General features: G+C 48.4%; 1 protein-coding gene across 1 annotated transcript; it reads left to right on the forward strand.

The window, feature by feature from the left end:
• The first annotated feature begins 434 nt into the window (after positions 1-434).
• Positions 435-17651, forward strand: ARL8B (ADP ribosylation factor like GTPase 8B). Its single transcript, XM_058812810.1, has 7 exons — positions 435-686; positions 9370-9450; positions 10010-10083; positions 10503-10596; positions 11196-11263; positions 11494-11564; positions 12921-17651. The coding sequence occupies exons 1-7, from the start codon at positions 564-566 to the stop codon at positions 12968-12970; spliced, it is 561 nt and encodes a 186-aa protein (XP_058668793.1). The 5' UTR covers positions 435-563; the 3' UTR covers positions 12971-17651.
• Positions 17652-18670: the final 1019 nt, after the last annotated feature.

The raw sequence follows: 18670 nt of genomic DNA on the forward strand, positions 1-18670 counted from the left end.
CCCTCCTCACCACACCCAACATGGCGGCTCAGGGGGTGTCACACCCTCCTCACCACACCCAACATGGCAGCTCAGGGGTGTCACACCCTCCTCACCACACCCAACATGGCGGGATCAGGGAGGTGTCACTCCTCACCACACCCACCATGGCGGGATCAGGGAGGTGTCACTCCTCACCACACCCAACATGGCGGGATCAGGGAGGTGTCACTCCTCACCACACCCAACATGGCGGGATCAGGGAGGTGTCACTCCTCACCACACCCACCATGGCGGCCCCGCCCCGCCCTCTCCCGCCGCGGGTCTTCCGGCCGCCAGGGGGCGCTGCGGGCCGGGGCGGGGCCGGCGGGGCCGGGTGACCGCGGCGTCACGTGAGGGCGGCGGGGGGAGCCGGGCCCGGACGAGCGCGGCTGTCCCGGAGCGGCCGAGAGCAGCGCCCGGCACGGCCCAGCGCGGCTCGGCACGGCACAGCCCGGCACAGCCCGGCCCGCAGCGTCCCGGCCCGCCGGAGCCATCGCCCGGCCCGACCCGCAGCGCCCCCGGCCCGCCCGCCCGCCGCCACGATGCTGGCGCTGCTGTCCCGGCTGCTCGACTGGTTCCGCTCGCTCTTCTGGAAGGAGGAGATGGAGCTGACCCTGGTGGGGCTGCAGTACTCGGGCAAGACCACCTTCGTCAACGTCATCGCGGTGAGCGGGGCGGGCGGGGGCCGAGCTGGGCCCGGGGCCGCGGGCATGGAGCGGGGCCGGGGCCGCGGGGATGGTGCGGGGCCGGGGCCGCGGGGATGGAGCCGGGCCGGGCCGAGCCGGGCCGCGGGGATGGAGCCGGGCTGGGGCCGCGGGGATGGAGCGGGGCTGGGCCAGGCCCAGCCGGGCCGCGGGGATGGAGCGGGACCGGACCGGGCCGGGCCGGGCCGCGGGGAGCAGGGTGTGAGCCCTCGCTGGGCGGATGGCCGAGCCTCGGGGGCTGCCGTGCCTCCGTAAACCTTTGGGAACCCGTGGAGCCACCGATCCCCCAGCAGGGTCGGCCCCACAGCGGGCTCGGAAGGCGCCTTTCAGTCAGGGTGTCGGTGTGGCGGGGCTCTCTTAGCAGATGTGGAGATAACATTGTGTGTCTTCAGCTGCCGCCTCCCTTTGACTGCTTTTCGGTAGTCCTAAATCACTTAAGTGTTAGCACCTACTCACGGTTCTCCTCTCAAATATTTGCTTATCGATTGCTGGAACCCATATCAAATAATCTTTCTCTTAAGGTGTAACTTACCTGAGAAGTACAGCTCACAAGCCCATCAGCAGCCCATCAGCACTGGGGCCTGCTGATCTGGTGATGTGCCTGGAGCAGGTAAAGGAAGGGTGTGGGAATACTCCTACACGAAGCTTTTCCATTGTTGAACGAGATAAAGAGTGGCTTTGCCTAAATTGCGGGCGTGTTCAGCTTCATCAGTGTCCTGCTCTGCTGATGTATGGGATGGAAAACATTCCAGGAGACAGGCTGGACTGTGGGAGCTCCTGAAATGGGCAGCCAGGGTGTCTTTTGGTTTTTCAGGGAGTGTGAGTGACCTGAGTGCAGTGCACCTGGAAGGAGAAAGCTGATGTCTCCAGCTTTAGAGTGAGCACACCTTCAGCTTGTCTCTTGGTTTTTGAGGCTGTGTCCTTAGCACCATGGAATTCTTGTAAGTTTGTTTTTATTTAAGTGCCACTTGAATGAGTTAGTGGCTGGGAAAAGGACTTTCATTCTCTTGCAGTTGTGCATCACCCTTGCACACTGACAAACATCCTGGCAAACCATAACCAAGCCCTCGTGTAGCTCAGGTGTGAGCACTCAGCGGGCTCCTGATGATCATGGAAAATGGGTTACTTCATGAAAGGTAACTTCTCTGGCTTGTTGTCAGCTAAAAGTTGCTGGAGTGACCCAGGAATGCCAGGAACCTTTTCTTTCACACTCTGCCAATACATCTTGACTCGGATTTGTAGAAATGGAGCTCTGAGAGTGTTGTACAGCCTCGATCTGTGGCTGCTGAGCTGGTACTGGTTGGAGTGTTTCTGCAGCTGGGGGCTCTGGGCAGGCTGTTAATCATCTGGAGTCCTCCTGGTGATGGCCCATAACAAAAAGTGCTTTCCCTCTGTATAGTAGCAGCAGCACGAGTTTGGGGAGTAACCTGTGCAGCTCACTGCAGGTATGTGCAGCAGTCAGAGCTGTAGTAGCTGCACATCAGTTGAGTCCACCTAAGTTGTCTCCAGTGGGAGAAGTTTCCCCAAGTAAAGCTGGAGCTGTTTCCAGCCTCCTCTGCGGGGGTTGGATCTTGCACGGTTTCAGCCACATGTTAGGATCACACCCAGGCATTTATCTGAGTGAGTGCCATTCAGGGAGCCTTGCAAAACCCCGGGCAGGGAGGAAGCTGCTGAGCATGCTGACACAGCCTCCTTAGCTGGTTTAGTTTGGAAGCATCAGGTCACATTTCTGAAGTTTTTAATTAGGAAATCTGGTGAGCCTTTACACAAAAAAGCAGAGGGAAAGGGTTTGCCCAGGTCTGTATTATTGGTTTAAACAAAATAATGGCATAAGCTTCAGCTTCCAGTGCAAAATCACTTTTCAGAACAGTGCAGTTCATGGCATGCAGAGCTGTTTCCTTATTTGCTTCCTTGACTGACTTTAGTTCAGAGTCTGCATCTGGGGATGAGTGCAGGAAAAGAACAACTGCTCTCTGCAGGCCAGTTAGTGGTTTGGGTGGATGAGGCTGTTGGGATTCCTCAAAACTGAAATGAAAGGAATGACACAGCAAGATGTCCTGTAGGACAGCTCTGAAGGCTGGAGTGCTCACCAGGAGCTTGCTGTGGCTCAGGAGGTTGTGTGCTGCCTAACAAAGGGCTGCTGCCAGTCTGCCAACAGTGAGTTCAATCCAATATAAATGTCTAATGTAATCTCTGCCCATCCAATCAGGCATATGGAACTAGAGGGAAAACTCACCCAGTTACACAGGGAAGCTGGTACAGGGCCTGGCTGCTGCTGAAGTGGACAGGCCACAAGAGGCAGACAGTCCAGTTCTAGAATAATCCTCTTCTAGATTGGTGGTGGGTTTTGATCACGTTTATTCCTCCAGTGTAAACAAACACTTGATTTGTAATCAGGCTAAACAAGGGCCTGGAGAGAGGACAAGAGGGAATGGATTTGAACTGCGAGATGGAAAGGTTAGATTAGATATTAGGGATAAATCCTTCCCTGTGGGGGTGGGCAGGCCCTGGCACAGGTTCCCAGAGCAGCTGTGCCTGCCCCTGGACCCCAAGGGCAGCTTGGACAGGGCTTGGAGCAGCCTGGGACAGTGGGAGGTGTCCCTGCTATGGCAGGGGTGGCACTGGATGGGCTTGAATGTCCCTTCCAACCCCAACCCTCCTGTGTTCAGTTTGATTAGGAGGTTTAAAATCCAACGTTAGCAGTGAAATCTCGTTAGAGCTGGATCAGCTAATGCAGCTTCTGCTTTTCTAAGGCTCTGCATTAGTCACTGTCTCTAATTAGATATTAAGCATAAGTTTTCCATGTGTGTGAGTAAACTTGCTCACAAGGGAGGATATCATTTCTTCCTGGTCCTAATTTCCCTAATGTGGATGGCCTGTGGCTCTTATTCAGAGAAACTGCATGTCATCCCCAGGATCGCGTCTGGGATTGTCGGCTCCTGAGCCGAGCCCTGCAAATGCCCATTATTTACAGCCTCTGCAGGACCTGGTGGTGTTTGCAGCTCGTGGCCATTCCCTCAGCCCAGGAACTGGGAATGCTGCTGTGGGGAGCACGAGGGGCTGCTGGGGCCGTGTGAGGCCACTGAAACACAACTCAAGTAAGCTGAGCCTGCCCACGGCCCTGCAGGTGTGCTGCTGGGGGACAGCAGGGCTCCCCTGCAGATGGGGAATGATGGGGCACCCCTGCAGCCGGGGAACAGTGGGGCACCCCTGCAGCCAGGGGACAGCGGGGCACCCCTGCAGCTGGGGGACAGCAGGGCACCCCTGCAGCTGGGGGACAGCAGGGCACCCCTGCAGCTGGGGAACAGTGGGACACCCCTGCAGCTGGGGAACAGCGGGGCACCCCTGCAGCTAGGGAACAGCGGGGCACCCCTGCAGCTGGGGGACAGGGCACCCCTGCAGCCTCCACAGCCTATTGCACGGAACAGTGGCATGCGCTGGGGTTTCTGTAGAAGTATTTCCTGATGCCTGGCAGGTTGATCCTTGATCCAGGTGTTTGGCACTGAAGCTCATTAGCCTGGTAGTCAGTGAGCAGAGATCTGGAGGAGTGGAAGAAGTTGGACTTTTCTGATATGGTTATCAGGTTCAAGAGCTAAACTCAAGCTGTTTGTGGTGACAGGGTAAATAAGGTCCCTCTTTAGGATTTGTGTCAGAGCCTGAATTAGTGTGGTTGGATTTTTAACTTTGGAATATCTGGCAAGTGTTGGAATGAGACTGTGGTTTCTAGAGAGAGGCAATTCCTGAAGTGCCTCTCAAGGAAAGATTCGTTTGGCCAGCTGGGAGCTGCAACTTCCTTCTGTTCTCATGGCTGTTAAAAGTAACTTAGGCTTGAAGAAGTCGCACCAGAGAAGTGCAGGAAAATATTGCTCTAAAGAACTGCACTGCTGTTTTAATGCCTCTTGAACACCCAGGCAGGCCATAAATCCCGTGTGTTGTCACTTCATACACACCGTGGCTAAGGGAGAAGGCTGATAAAATTTGAAGTGTTTCTTAATGGCAGAAGTCTCTTGAAATGCATTGCATCACTTCATTAGCTAATAAAGCTCCTAGGAGGTGACTCAGACCCTTTCTTTGAGGTCCTGCTGCCTGTACCCTAGATGGGCTAAAACAGGTGACTGAAATCAGAATCTCCTTTTTCCATCTTGGTACTGAGTTCCTTTAGAGCACTTGGTAAGCAATGGCAGAACTTTAAGTGGTAACATCTGGATAAGGACATTTTTCTTGACTATCAGAAACATGAAATATCCTGAGCTCTTACATGACTGCCTTCTAGACAGACATATGCCTTCTTTATGGTCAATATTTGCTAAGCAGTCCATGTCCTGTTAAATATTCAGTTAAACTCAGGGCTGGGGAAATAAAAATGCCTTTTCTTGTCATATACCACTGTTTTGGTTTCTGCAGGAATCATTCCTGGAAGTGCTGTTGGGAAGGATTAAGTTTCTAATCTGGAGTTCAGGCTTCTGATCGTGATCACAAGTGGCTGGAACACTGAAGTATTTCCTGAAGAAGGAAGCTGGACTGTAGAAAGTTGATTTGTCCATTTATGAGGCACTGCTTGGTTGAGGCTATGAGTGTTGCAGAGGAGGCTTAGTGTAGGGGTAGCTTGATATAATGCTAAAATTGCACTGCTTTTAAAATAATTTTTTAAGAAGACATTTTGGATACATGCAGCATTTTTTCTTAGTGCGAAGAGAAAGAAATTTTTAGGGATGAGCAGCAGAGTTTAGTGTAATATTCTGGTTCAGGTGGATTGGGAGTGTCCTGGCAGGATTCCATACTCCAATGGTGTTGTCTCCTAGTTGGTTAAGCTTGTTTGTGATCTCATCTAGCTGGATGAAAGGTATTATGATTAAAGATAAAGCAATCTTTCCTGTGTGATAGCAGAGTCCCTATGAAGAAATGGGTCCTGTAACAGTAGTGAATCATGTCAGCTTTATGAGATGCAAACTAAAGGCTGCCCTGACCTTCTCTGATGATACAAACAATGTATTGTGCAGGCTGTGCAATCAGAATCAAGCTGCTTAGGGGGCTGACAGCCCCTAGAGCTGTCCAAGGCCAGGCTGGACAGGGCTTGGAGCAGTCTGGGGTAGTGCAAGGTGCCCCTGCCCATGGCAGGGGGGAACTGGATGGGCTTTGAGGTTCCTCCCAGTTGAAACCACTCTACTGCTCCATAACTCCCTGGAATTTGAGTTTCTGGCTCAAATGATGAAGAAACCCAAATGTGTTTTGTTTGGTTTATGGTTTGACTCGAGACAACTGGAAATGGTAGGTTTAATAAGGTTGTTGTAATATTAATTAAATTATAAAAGAGACTAAACTTGCATCCTTTATACACTTCTGGAATGTCTGGGGATGACAAGTTGTCACTTGTCCAAAGTTTTCCTCTGGGAAATGAGCTGTACCTGTAGCTGGCTTGTTCAGAAATGCTGCAGTCTGTGCTCTAGTGCTGCCACTGACACTGGGTGAGCTGAACCCAAACTGATCCATGGAATAAAGTCCCTTAGTTCAGTCTGGATGCAGTTTTGCTGCTCTGAGTAATAAGTACTCATCTGGATAAGTGGGTTCATGCTGCACTAAAATCTCTTGTTTGGGTTCTCCAGGAGCTTTGAAGGGAGCATCTCTCAAACCAGGAGGCTGAAGGATTAGTCCTGGGGGATCTTGGTGGCCTCTGAAATGGCTCTGTTTAGTCTCCCCGTCCCTTATCTCCCACAGGCTTGGAGTTAACTTTGTTTGGTGACCTTCGGTTTGTGCTGGTGCTGTGTCTGTGTGACCTCGGGGCTGAGGCTTGCAGCAGAATCGCTGCTGGGACAGCTCCTGCCCTTCTCGGAGCCCTGCTGGGGTGGGCTGCAGTGCTGGAAACAAGGCTGCTGTCCTTGATGAGTGTTTGAGCAGTGCTGCTGTGTGTGACAGCAGCCAAAGGCTTTCCCATCGGGAATTGACAATATTGCTGTGCATATCAAACTTGTTTTAAAGCTGGTGTTTCAGCAGAAAGCATCTTATTGTGAGCACACAGTGATAGAACGCACTCTGCTCTGGGAGGGAAGGCTGATTCAAACCAAGTGACTACTAGTAAAAGTATGTTCCTTTTGTGCTGCTCTTCGAGTAGCTTTTGCGTATGAATAGACCAAGTTGAAGCTGAATTCCTGGCTTTTTTCCTCTGAGGAGGTAGTAAACAAAAGCCCTCTAAATTCTGAGTGTAGAGAACAGTTTCTGGGCCAAGGCAGTTGAATGTGGTAGCAGAATCCATCAAAGGAGATCACTGTCTGCTGCTAAAATCCTTTACAATTGTTTTAACCAATTTTTGACCTGTCTTAAAAGAGAAGGGGACTTCCAATAGCTTCCTCTGGGTCCAGTGAGCAGAGGAACACCCACACTCATGTCAGGGGAAGGTCTTTCAAATGAAGACCTGAGCTGACCCGTGTGTTCATGTCAGCTCTGGATCGTCCCTCTGCAAAGCAGAGAACAGCTGAAACTCAACTGGGTGACTGCAGGTTTAAGGGTTTGAGGTTTTAAGCAAGTCAAAACAAGTTAGGGGATGTGCAGCGTGGGTAGTGAGCACTTGGGAAGGAGTCAGATGCAGCAGCTTTCCTGAAGATTCTGTAAAAGTTTCCCTGTGGTGGGTCACAGTAATTTCAACATTAAAGATGTGGCAAATGAAATGCTGCTCCAATCTGCAGGAATCTGTGTCCTGAAAGAGCAGTGGGAAAACATGAAATGGGTGCTGCAGTTTGTGGGATGACTGGCACAGGGAGTGCTGCAAGGGAGGGCTGTAAACTCCTCACAGGGATGGGCAGGGAGTGTTTGGGCAGCCTAGAGCTTGATGAGGATCACGATAAGGTGGTTTATGGGTAGGAATTAGGCCAACAAGGCAGATATCCCAGTGGGAGTCTCTCTAGACCACCCAGCTCAGGATGAAGAGGCACCAAAATCCTCCTCAAGCTGCTGGGAGCAGTCTCACTGTGGCTAGGCCTTGTTCTCATAGGACACCTCAGCGTCCCACGTGTCTGCTGGAAATAAATGCAGCAGGGAGTGATGAGTCCTGCAGGTTCCTGGAATGTGTGTTCCTATTGATAAGAACAGCTCTCGAGAGAAGGATCTGGAAGGATCTGAGTGGGAATAGTTGGCAGCATCTGGGGTAAGGCTCAGCAGCAGAGATGGAGGCTCAGGGAGTGCTTGGGAGACACTGGGATAGGAGCTGTGGGTGTGGGGTGTGACTGGAGGCAGGAATGTGGAGGCAGGAATGCTGTGGTGCTTGAGCAACTGGCAAGTGACCCTTCAGAGGCAAGGTTGGTTTGAGGAGCTGAGCTGAGCTGGCCCAGACGTGGCAGCACAGCTGGCCATGGGCTCTGGGCTGTGCTGGTCACTCTGGCTGCAATGGGCAGCTCAGGCCCTGGCATTTGGGGCAGTAATGGGCAGCTCCTGGGCTGGCATTCCCATTGGGCACCCACCCTGCCACGTTAGAAGGGGTAGAGTGGCTTCTGTAGCAGTGCTGCAGGTCTGACCCAAGCTCCTCGTGCAGCCCTGGTCCTGCTGCCCACGCTGTTCCTGATACAAGCCAGGAGCTGCTGTCCTTCATGGCCACCTGGTCTGGCTCAGTTGCTCCTTGCAGCCAGTGGGCAGTCAGGCCCTAACTCTGGGCTGGTGTGCCTGCTTCAGAGATCCCAAAAGGCTCTGAGCCCCAGGTAGCTTCTCTGGCCGGTGTCAGGGGACAGATGCAGACGTTGCTGCTGTGATACCAAACCCTAATTAAACAACTGAGTGCTTTGGGATCAACCCTAATTTTTCCAAGTGTGCTTGACTGTCTGGTTCTATTACACATAATGGATGTAGTGAGCTTCATAATGGCCACTGTGGCTGATTCACCTTCTGCCAAACAGCCAAGGGAGAAATCTGTAGTAGTGTTGAAAACTCTTGTTGTGGCTGCAGGAGCTAGTTGGGAACTTGGCTCTCGAGCTGCTGCAGATGGAAGTGTCACAGACAGTAAAACATCTGCTGCTGGAGAAGCTCTCCAGTGCAGTGCTGCTTGCAGCAGCTCTGTCCCAGCTGGGTGTGATGCTGGAAGCAAGCTCACATCCTCTGGAGCTGCGTTTGCCACTGCTGCACATGTTGGACACTGGCCCTGCAGGAAGCTGACCTGGCAGGTCCTTCCACTTTGCAGCCTCTCACACTCCTCAGGGAGTCACCCCATACCTGTGGGCTGGAGGCTTCCTCCACAGGAGTGATTTATTGCTGCAAAGGCTGGCCAGAGAGCAGCTTGCATCACAGGGAGCCCTTCTGGATATTTCTAGCTCCCAGGTACCTGGGAGATCCCCACAGGCAGGCCTTGGCTCCAGCAGGTGAATGGCTCCTTCCTCCCTTGCCCTGGCTGTCCATCTGCTGAGCTGTGCAAAGCTCTTCCCCAGGTGACTTTGCTCCTGTGGCTGCCTCAAGGCTTGAAAAACGATTGCAGTGCTTGTAAGAAATGCGTTGTCTGACTGCACACAAGCTCCAGTACACATGGATTTAACATCCACGACTTCTTGGCCGTAAAACCTTCAGTTGGAAGGTGAACGGTTAGAAAAAGCCTGTGATATTTTACTGTGTAAACCAGTTGTGTCAGATAAGCACTAAATTTAACTTTCTCTGTTTTTCTTTTTTCCAGTCAGGTCAATTCAGTGAAGATATGATTCCTACTGTGGGCTTCAACATGAGGAAGGTTACAAAGGGTAATGTTACAATAAAGGTATGTTGCCATTGACTGTTTTCTTTAGGTTCTAGTTTGAAACTTACATGTTTGCTCTGTTTTGCTTCCAGCCTTGAGGCAAATGTAGAACACTGAAGAGGCTCAGCTAAATCTGTCAGTAGCTTAAGAAGACATTTATGTTTATTTATGGGGTTTCTGAAATGAGAATCTGTGTGTGATTCCCAGGTTCATGGACTAGCTAAAGCATTGTTGTGATGATGCTGTCTGGTTTAGATCTGAGTGTTTGAGGCCCAGAGATGCTGCTTTCCTGCTCATCAGTTTGCTTAGGGGAAGGATTTTAAAGTGAATACATTGTGTTTTCTTGTGTAGCTCAGTGTGTAACCTTCATACACAGGATGCTGTTACATCAGTTTGCACCTCCTGCTGCTGGCCCTAAGCTCTGAGCAGCTGTGCAGGGGATTATTCCTGTTTTAGCATGGGAGGGGTCAAGCAGCTGCTTAAGGAGAAAGGAAAAACTGTAGTGATTTCTTGTCTTATCTTTGCCTGACATGTTTGAACACAGTGCATGGCTAAATTGTCTTTCTCCCCTTGCCTTAAGATTTGGGATATAGGCGGGCAGCCCCGATTCCGGAGCATGTGGGAGCGATATTGCAGAGGAGTTAATGCTATTGTGTAAGTGTCCTTCCTTCAGCTCTGCTTCCTTCAGACGGGCTTCCTTCTCTGGGAGCCTCCCTAACACTGCATGCCTCACTCTGTAGTTCTCCTTGTGGTTCTGAACCTGCCCTGCAACCACACTGACCTTGTTCACCCTTCAGTTCAGGGCTCAGATGGGGTGTGTTATCAGTGTCTGATCTGGAGTACTAACTCCTCCCTGTCTGAACTGGGTGGCAGTGCTGACTCAAAGCATCTTCCTTCTGCTCTGGTCTTAGAGAATTTTTTTTTAAAGAACTAAATTCTTTGCTCAGAAGGCCTAGCTTTGTTGAAAGCCTTGTTGAATGTGCCCAAACCTGGCAGTGTAAAGGAAAAAAAAAAAAAGTGATGTTTCTGCAGGAGCTCAGTGTCGCTGACCTAACCTGAAATTCTCTTTAAAGCTACATGGTAGATGCTGCAGATCGTGACAAAATAGAAGCCTCTCGGAATGAGCTGCACAATCTTCTAGATAAGCCCCAGCTACAAGGAATCCCTGTAAGTAACATCACCTTAGACACCATTAAATGTCTCTGAGGAATGTGCACACTTGAGCAACTCTGAAGTCTGCCTTGAACTCTGAATTATAAGGCCCAACCTTACTGGTCAGTATAGGCATGGACAGTGCCTGCCCCCAGTGCCTCAAACCAATTATTGACCTTCAGTGGTCTTATTTCACTCAGTGCTCCCAAAACATAATAAATACAATTAAGGCAGAAGTTTAGAGGATTCCACAGTATGAGTTTGTGCTGTTGACTAAAGGTTAACCACAGTGTAGTACAGAACTGTAGAGTAAGTTTGGGGAATCTCAATGAGTGTGCTGCAAATGTTTTCAGATTTATCAGCTGACATATTCTCTTGCTTGCTCTTTGCACAGAACAGTTTATTTGTACCCCCTGTTTCCCTGTGACTAGGTCAGTCTTCTTTATTAATCTGGTTTAACTGTGAATATCTTATTCCATTAGATTTAATAGACAGATCCACACTGCTCATGAGACTCCCTTGAAGTTTGTTGGTTTTCTGGTTTTGATTGGGGTTTTTGTCTGTTTAGGGTTTTCTAAAGCAAAGCTACAATCATTTCCTTCTCTGGATTTCAGGTTCTAGTACTTGGAAATAAGAGAGACCTTCCTAATGCTTTGGATGAGAAACAGCTAATTGAAAAGATGTAAGTCTAACCCTTGCTAAGAAACATTTCTCTTCCTCAATAAATTAGTGTACATAGGGTTGTTATTAGATCAGGAAGCTCACATTTATGAGTGGAAAACCCAGCAACAGCAGGTAACTGAATATTGTACAGAACAAGTTGTGTGGGGAAGGGAAGGAGGAGCAGCTCAGACTGTCAGTAAGAGTCCTTGTGTCAGTGAAATGTGTGCTGACCTGTTCTCTCTTTCCTAGGAATCTTGCTGCTATTCAGGACAGAGAAATATGCTGCTACTCAATTTCTTGCAAAGAGAAAGATAATATAGGTAACTATTAACCCAAACCACTGAGAATTATGAAGTGCTGTCAGAGAGTGGACTGGGGGGATTTTAAGTTCTTAAACTTCTTGTCTTCAGGAAACCAGGAACAAATCAAAGACCAGTTAAATTCAGTATGACTCCTGATGGCAGTGAGGAAGCCTGACTGGAGTTTAAGTTTTAGGGGCTGTAGTTACCAAAAATGCCAGTCCCTGTAAAATCTGCTCCTTTCTTCACTCAGCTTGCAGGAAAGAGCTGACTAGTCCATTGGCTTGGCCTGAATGATTTTATACTTCTGTCAGGTGCTCTCACCTCTGCCTCACTTGGTCAGGATGCCAAGTCCTCACAGCAAGTTTTTCCTCAAGTTTATTCCCCAAGATTATTTCCCTTGAAATAATCACCTTCCCTTGCTGTGTTATCAGAGCAGTTTGTGTTGTGGCACCTGCCAGTCCCCTGCAGCCAAACAGTGCCTTTTTCTGGCACAGACATCATATTATGCTTCAGAACCTGAGGAGTTCAAACAGAAACCATGTCCTGTAATCTCTGGTATTTGCCATAAGCTTTGTGAGTAAACTGAGTCATCTCAGCTGAGTGAAAACAGAATTTAACAACACTTTCCACCCTTTTCCTGGTGCCTTCCATGGCTGCCATGGGATTAACACTGGTGCATTGCCAGGGTAACAGGAGTTTGCTGATGAGGAAACTTAAGGGTGATGCTCTCAGGAGAAGCTCTAAAGGATACCAGGATGGCTTTATAGGGGAAAAAGCTTCTTTCTAGGAAAATGGAATAGTCTGTGGAGCAGTTGTGGCTTCCAAGAAGCCCCTGTCACCTTAGCATCAGTTAAATGTTCAGACATGCTGGATGGAAGCAGAGGCTCCTTTCTGTGGCGATCCACACAAGGCTTAACACAAGGTAAAAGGCAGGGCCTTTCCCTTCCTTAGGAGAGCCTCTTCCAGGCAGGGAGGAGCACAATGCCTTGTACCACAGGCTAAACCAGCTCTGTGCTCAGCAGGGCACGAGCTGCAGGCTGGCTGAACAAAGCACTGCTGATCTAAAACTAATTATTGGAGCCACAGTGAAGTGTCCCATGAAGGAATATCTTATTCCTAGCAATGGGCTGGACTGAGGAACCAGGATGTGTGGGGCAGTGCCTGTCATTGTTACCTAAAGGATGCTGAGCAGTTACAGGATCAAAGCAAGGACAGCAAACATCCAGAAAATCATTGTGTTCATGTGCCCTGGCCATCCTCTAGAGAAGGGCTGGGATATTCCTGTCCTGTGTTGGGGACACTGGAATACCAAAGCCTTATCACTTATACCAATATAGACACTTGAATGTGGAACTTCTCTTCTCTCTCCTGTAGATATCACGCTTCAGTGGCTTATTCAGCATTCAAAATCTAGAAGAAGCTGAAGTCTTCCTGGAATCTCCAGTACCAGTTGGCCATAATCTCAATTGTCCACTTCCCTCCATAATGAGATACTACCCCAAAATCCTGTATCAAGAATCTGCCTTTTCACGGTTCATTTCTCATGTGCACTGCTGAAGACTTGTATTCCTATTCTGTCACAAAACAACTAGAGTTGTCATGATAAAGTCAGCACAAATATTTATTTTACAACCATCTGTGGTGGGAGGGTTGTGGGGGGGCTTTTTAAAGAAATATCTCTACCATGTTAACTACGATGGTACACTCTGTTCTGGTTTTTCAGGGCCAGGTTTTTATATGATTTTCAGCAAGTGTTTTATTTCTAGTGTTTAGTGGCTTGAAGATGCTGATGCTTGACAGCATTAAGATTCTATAAGATGCCACATACAGTAGTTAGAAAACATTTAAGCGTGAATTGTGGGATACTGATTGATCTCACAGATGCATGTGATGTGTGTATGTAAGCAGAGAAATGGAAACTGTTTGCAGAGGGGAGCACAAGGCATAGATCAGCATCACTAATCTACAGCTGAGATCCTGTCACTTGAAAAAGAAAACTCTCGTGATGAATTAGGAAAGTCATCTGTTTAAAATCATTCTGTTGCTTCTGTTTAACATTTACGTGGGGGATGGGAATGGACTGTTCTGTCAAACTTTCAAAAATTGGAGTATTCCAGCATGAAAACAAATCGCTAGGAACATCAGGCTGTGTTCAAATACATTTTTCTATCTCCAGATTCTCGTGGTCTCTCTCTGAAACCAGAACATGCATTCTGAGCAGCTGCATGACACCCAAATTACTGATGCTCTTGTATCGAGGCAGTTGTTGACCTTCAGCACAATCTGTGTGTAATTGTCAGTGTCTCTCCTGCTCCTGGAATGGCTGGGCACAGTTTCACCTGGTGCTATGGAATACCTGGGCTATTGTGACAACTCTAGACCCGCCTGCTTTCTCAATGTAACCATGTGCAAAGCCTGTCACATGCAATGAAATGTTTTGCTGTGTCAAAGCACAAGAGAGCCAATGAATCGATCCTGTCTCTTGACTAGCTCCTGCAGCTTAGGGAAGTGTGTATAAACTCAAGACTGTAACGTTTCTGTAGCTTTACTTTCTCAGTGACTTCAGCATATTTAAAGGGACAGCCTTGTTGAGACTGGTTTGTTCATCAGCAGTGTCAGTGTGGCTCCTGGTGTGTGCAGATCCATGTGCAGCTGCTTGTGTTGCCTCACACTGTGTGTGACTCCTCACCTCACGCGGTTTGCAGCCCTGGGAGCAGCCCTGTCCCCTCTGTTCTGAGAGCCAGTGTTACCGCAGCCTGCCATGGCCTTACTGTCCTGTCCCAGCTCTGGCACTGCTGCACAGACACTACACGCTGCCTGCCTTCAGTCTGAAGTTACATTTGTACTTTCTGTCCCCTTTCAGTTCTCTGAAGCATGGTTTCAATTAATCCATACTCTGGTGCTGTAGAGGAGAGGGTGTATTAACTTGCTACTGTAGTCCCGAGTTCTCCAGAACTGCTACAGTTACTTTTATTTAGCAAACTTGCTTGTGCCTATCATGAGGAAACTAAACTAGAATGTGTGAATCTTTGTGGGGGACCAGGTCACTGTTTAGTTAACTGGCCTATAGCTAAACTTGATGTGTTTGGTGTTTATCTACTTCACTGCTTTCAGCGTTTATGGCATCCAAACACTACCAATTGTTAACCTGTGCATTACTCTCTGCATGTGAACAACTTATACAATTACTGAACTTTGTAAATATGTGATTTTTTTTTTTTATTTAGGTGGATGCATATGTTGGTTTACTGCTCTTCAGCTTTATTCAATAAACTTATGTTTTGAGGGTTGTATTGACACTTAACTGCCTGACTTGAGTTGGTGTGGCTGAAATCATGGAAAAACACAATGGGATGTTTGTCTCCTCTGCCAAAGATTCCAGTGGGGGAAGGATTGGTAAATACCTGAGCTGATTTATATTCTGTGGTTCAGCTATTCCAGTGAAATGCTCACAAAACTACCTTTGAGGCCTGGGGCTTGCTCACCTTACCTGAGCAAGCTCGGATAGTCAGTCTGAGCAGATTGCAGGGCTTTTTTATGTGTGTGAAAAGCACTGGTCAGCTGCAGGGTCTGAAGCAGGGGCAGCCTTCTGGAGCTCAGTTTTCAGGAGAGATAGAAATGCATGTGTCTGCAAGCTTTGGTTCTTGTGTTGAGCCTAGAGTAAAACCTTTGTTTTTCTCCACAAGTGTCAGATCTTGCAGTGCCTGATCATTCACTGCCAATTAAAGCAGAAGGATTCTTATCTCAGTGGAAGTGAGGCTCTTGTTGACTGAGGTCTTGAACAAAATTTTTGCTGTGATTTTAATCTGAAGTTTCACTGACTGTTATTCCCAAAGGTTTTTGTTGTATTAATTTCTCTTAGGACACTGATTAATTAATAGGAGTGTCTGTCAGCATCTTCCAATTAATGGTAAGAAATTGGATGTCTTGTTTCAGGCTTGTCTCCATGTAAGCTTTCAGACTTACTGGGCTGTGTCAGGTCAGTTTTTAGTCCTGAGTGCTGGTCTTGGAGCATCCTTCATGTGTAACTCAGCTGGGCAAAGGACTAGTGACCTGTTAAAGATGCTGTGCATATGTCTTTGGGAGTTTCCTGCATGCAAAACAAGCTCCCTGCAGGTCATGGTCAAAGTAAAATGTCTCTAGACACAAATGTGAACACAGTGTTAGTGCACTAAGGCTTGTCAGCCTGGTTGGTGTGATAGCAGCACCAGTCATTCAGTAAATCAACTGTGCTATGAGCTGCCCCACAGCTCTTGGCTTGATGTGCTATCTCAGTACCAGTTTCTAGGTGTAAATAGCAGGGAGAGGCACAGGAACCCCCATGATGTGTGTGCTCTAAAAGGTCCATTTGCAACACCCCAAATGCCCAGCTGGGTTTCACAGTGTGGTGGCTCTGCTCTGCCAGCTGCCCTTGGCTACTGCTGGGGCAGGAAGGAGCCCTCAGAGGGGCTGCATTGTTCTGGTTCTGGCCTTGAGTAACTTGCCAGGTACCTTTTCTTGGAAAAGAGGAGGAATTGTTTCCTTCTCAACACCTTCCAGCCTTGGACTGAAAACAACATTCATCTGGCACTTTATGTCCAAGGTTAAATCTTTTCTGGCCTAATAAAGGTGTGGAGCCCAGCACAGGCATTAGCAGTGGTGTTTGCTGAACTTGGGTGCTGCAGCTGTGTTCTAGAAATGTAATCTCACCAGGATTACTTGTCTCAGGCTCTGTAGGGAGCATGGACAGTAAAAAGAGGCTGATTCAATTTCCCATTCTCTTTACAAGGGTTGCTTTTGGGAATGCGTTTTAGTTTATTGCATTTGACATCAATATAGCCGTACTTATGTCACACAGTCCTGAAACTCCCCAGATGCAGGTGTTGACTGTTGGCATGTTGAGAAAAGCAGCTCTTGTGAAAAGGCAGACGCTGTGTGGTGGTGAACAGCTGGGAGCTGCACAGCAGTCCTGCCTCTGTGGGGTGTGGGCACTGTGTGCTGTCCTGGGTTTAGCTCAGCTCTCAGCCCTTGGTGGTGGCTCTGTTCAGTGCAGGTGCTCCTGGAGCAGCAGAGATGGATGAGGAAGGGTTGTGCTTGCCCCCACAGCTCTGCAGGAGAGTTCCCTTGGAGTGTCCCTGTCCTCCAGCTGCAGTGTGGGTGGTGGTTCCATAGATGCAGTTACAGAGCAGGGGAGCTCCCATCACCCAGGACAGCTGAGGGCTGGGCAGCTGCACAGAGCAGCTCCTTCCCCCCACTTGGCAACAGGAGAGGTGCACAAATGTGCAGCTGTTCCATCATCTGTGGAACCAATAATCCAGTTCCTCAATGATTTATGTTTTCCCTTTGCATCTTGATGGAAACAGGTTAGAAAGATTTTGGGTGCTGACAAATCAAACTGCATAATCTTCACTTTCTGGTAGAAGTAAAGGCCAAAGAAAATGCCTTAAAGTCTGTCTGTTGAATCTAGGAGTGTTGTGCAGGGATCTGTAATAACCTGAGGCATGGCTTAGCAGGATTATCAAGCTTTGAACTCCCTGAGGTTTCCCTTGTCGTTTGTGGCTGTGCAGTGGCACGTCCTGGTTTGCTTTGTGCAGGAACTGTGCTCTCCCCGCATGCCCACACTGCTCCCCCGCCTTGCTCCTGCACTGACCTGACAGTGTGGATCCCAAAAAGGGCTGCAGAACAGATCTAGCTGTGTTTCTGAGGTGACATGGACAGGGAATCGTGTTAAAGGAGAAATCACGTGTGTGAGTGCCTGAGCTTCAGGGCTTCAGTTGCCAAAAGGTGAGTGCAGCACGTGTCTCACCAGAGCATGACCCTCGAGAGGGCTCTGCTGCTCAGGGCTGCAGCTGCTGCTGCTCAGCACGTCTTGGTGAAACAGGGGCTCTGTGTGCCACTCCAATGGCAAACTCAGAATGGCACTCACAGGGGCTTTGCACATACTCTGTAAAAGGAGAAGTGAAATACTTGATGTTTTTATTTCCCTCCAGTGGAAGGTGGGTAAGTAGACCTTTGTGCCAGGATTAGTGCCTTTTAATTATGACATGACAGGTTTTATTCTGTTAAAGGCAACATGTATCATTGTGATAATCTTGAAGTGCTTCAATAAAGTGTTGTTGAAAACCACTTTTTTGCATATTCATTTGTAATAGGATAGCTGATTTATTATTGTTAGACATAGCTAAGAACCCTTATTACCTAATTTAACTACATAACTTCATCTGGAGAATGACTGGAAACCTTGTGCTCAGTGGGGGCAACTTTGAAAGGCCAGGCTGTGAAATTCCCATTCCTGATTATGTTCTGGTGCTGGAAGCATTGGTTGGTCTCATTGGTGTTTCTCTGAACAGACCCATTGGGTTGAACTATATTATTCAACAAACACAGCAAATTTGTCAGTAGAGGAAGAAAAAATTGTGGTGTGTGAAATTTAAAGCTGAACTTGGTTTTCTCAAGAGTCTGAAGAGTAAGTAAACTGTTAAGGTGCTTTTGTGTAATTGTGTTAATTTGGGGTGTGGATACTTCAGTCTTTGCAGCAAGATGGAATTTTCCTCTTCTTAGAATCAATAATGAAGTTCCTTCTTGGTTTGGATAACATTTAAAAGATCCATGAATTCTGCAGACTGAGGAAGGGAACTGAAAGATTGTCCAGACCTAGAGGATTTTATCCAAAGTCAGCATCCAGAAGTTTGGATGGACCACTGAGTTGTGATACTTGGTTTGGATTTATTCATTCTAGTGTTCCTGTTGCAGTAACTGGAAAACAAAGACCTGACTCCTGAACTACTCTCCAATACAGGCTGAAGACAGATCATTATTGTCTGCTTGTCTGTCTGTGCATAACAAGCCCTTTATTTTTTTTTCCTGTGCAGGCATTTTTCTCATTTCCTTGTAACCAACCAGGCACTTTGGTGAAAGGATGCAGCACCAGCGTGGAAGGACAGCTCAGCTCGGTGACAAGTGACCAGTTCACAGCCAGTGACCTGGATGCTGCTGAGGGTGCTGGGGTACCTCAGAGCTGGGTTTCCTCTTTATCTCTCCCCTGGCTGTGGTTTCTTTCTGTTCTTTTGTTTATCTTCAAGAGGTTTTACCAGTACTGCCGGAGTGCGTTCACTCGTATCCACATCCACACCTGGCACTTGTCA

Source organism: Ammospiza caudacuta, chromosome 12, assembly GCF_027887145.1.
Source record: "Ammospiza caudacuta isolate bAmmCau1 chromosome 12, bAmmCau1.pri, whole genome shotgun sequence".
NCBI classification, from domain to species: Eukaryota; Metazoa; Chordata; class Aves; order Passeriformes; family Passerellidae; genus Ammospiza; species Ammospiza caudacuta.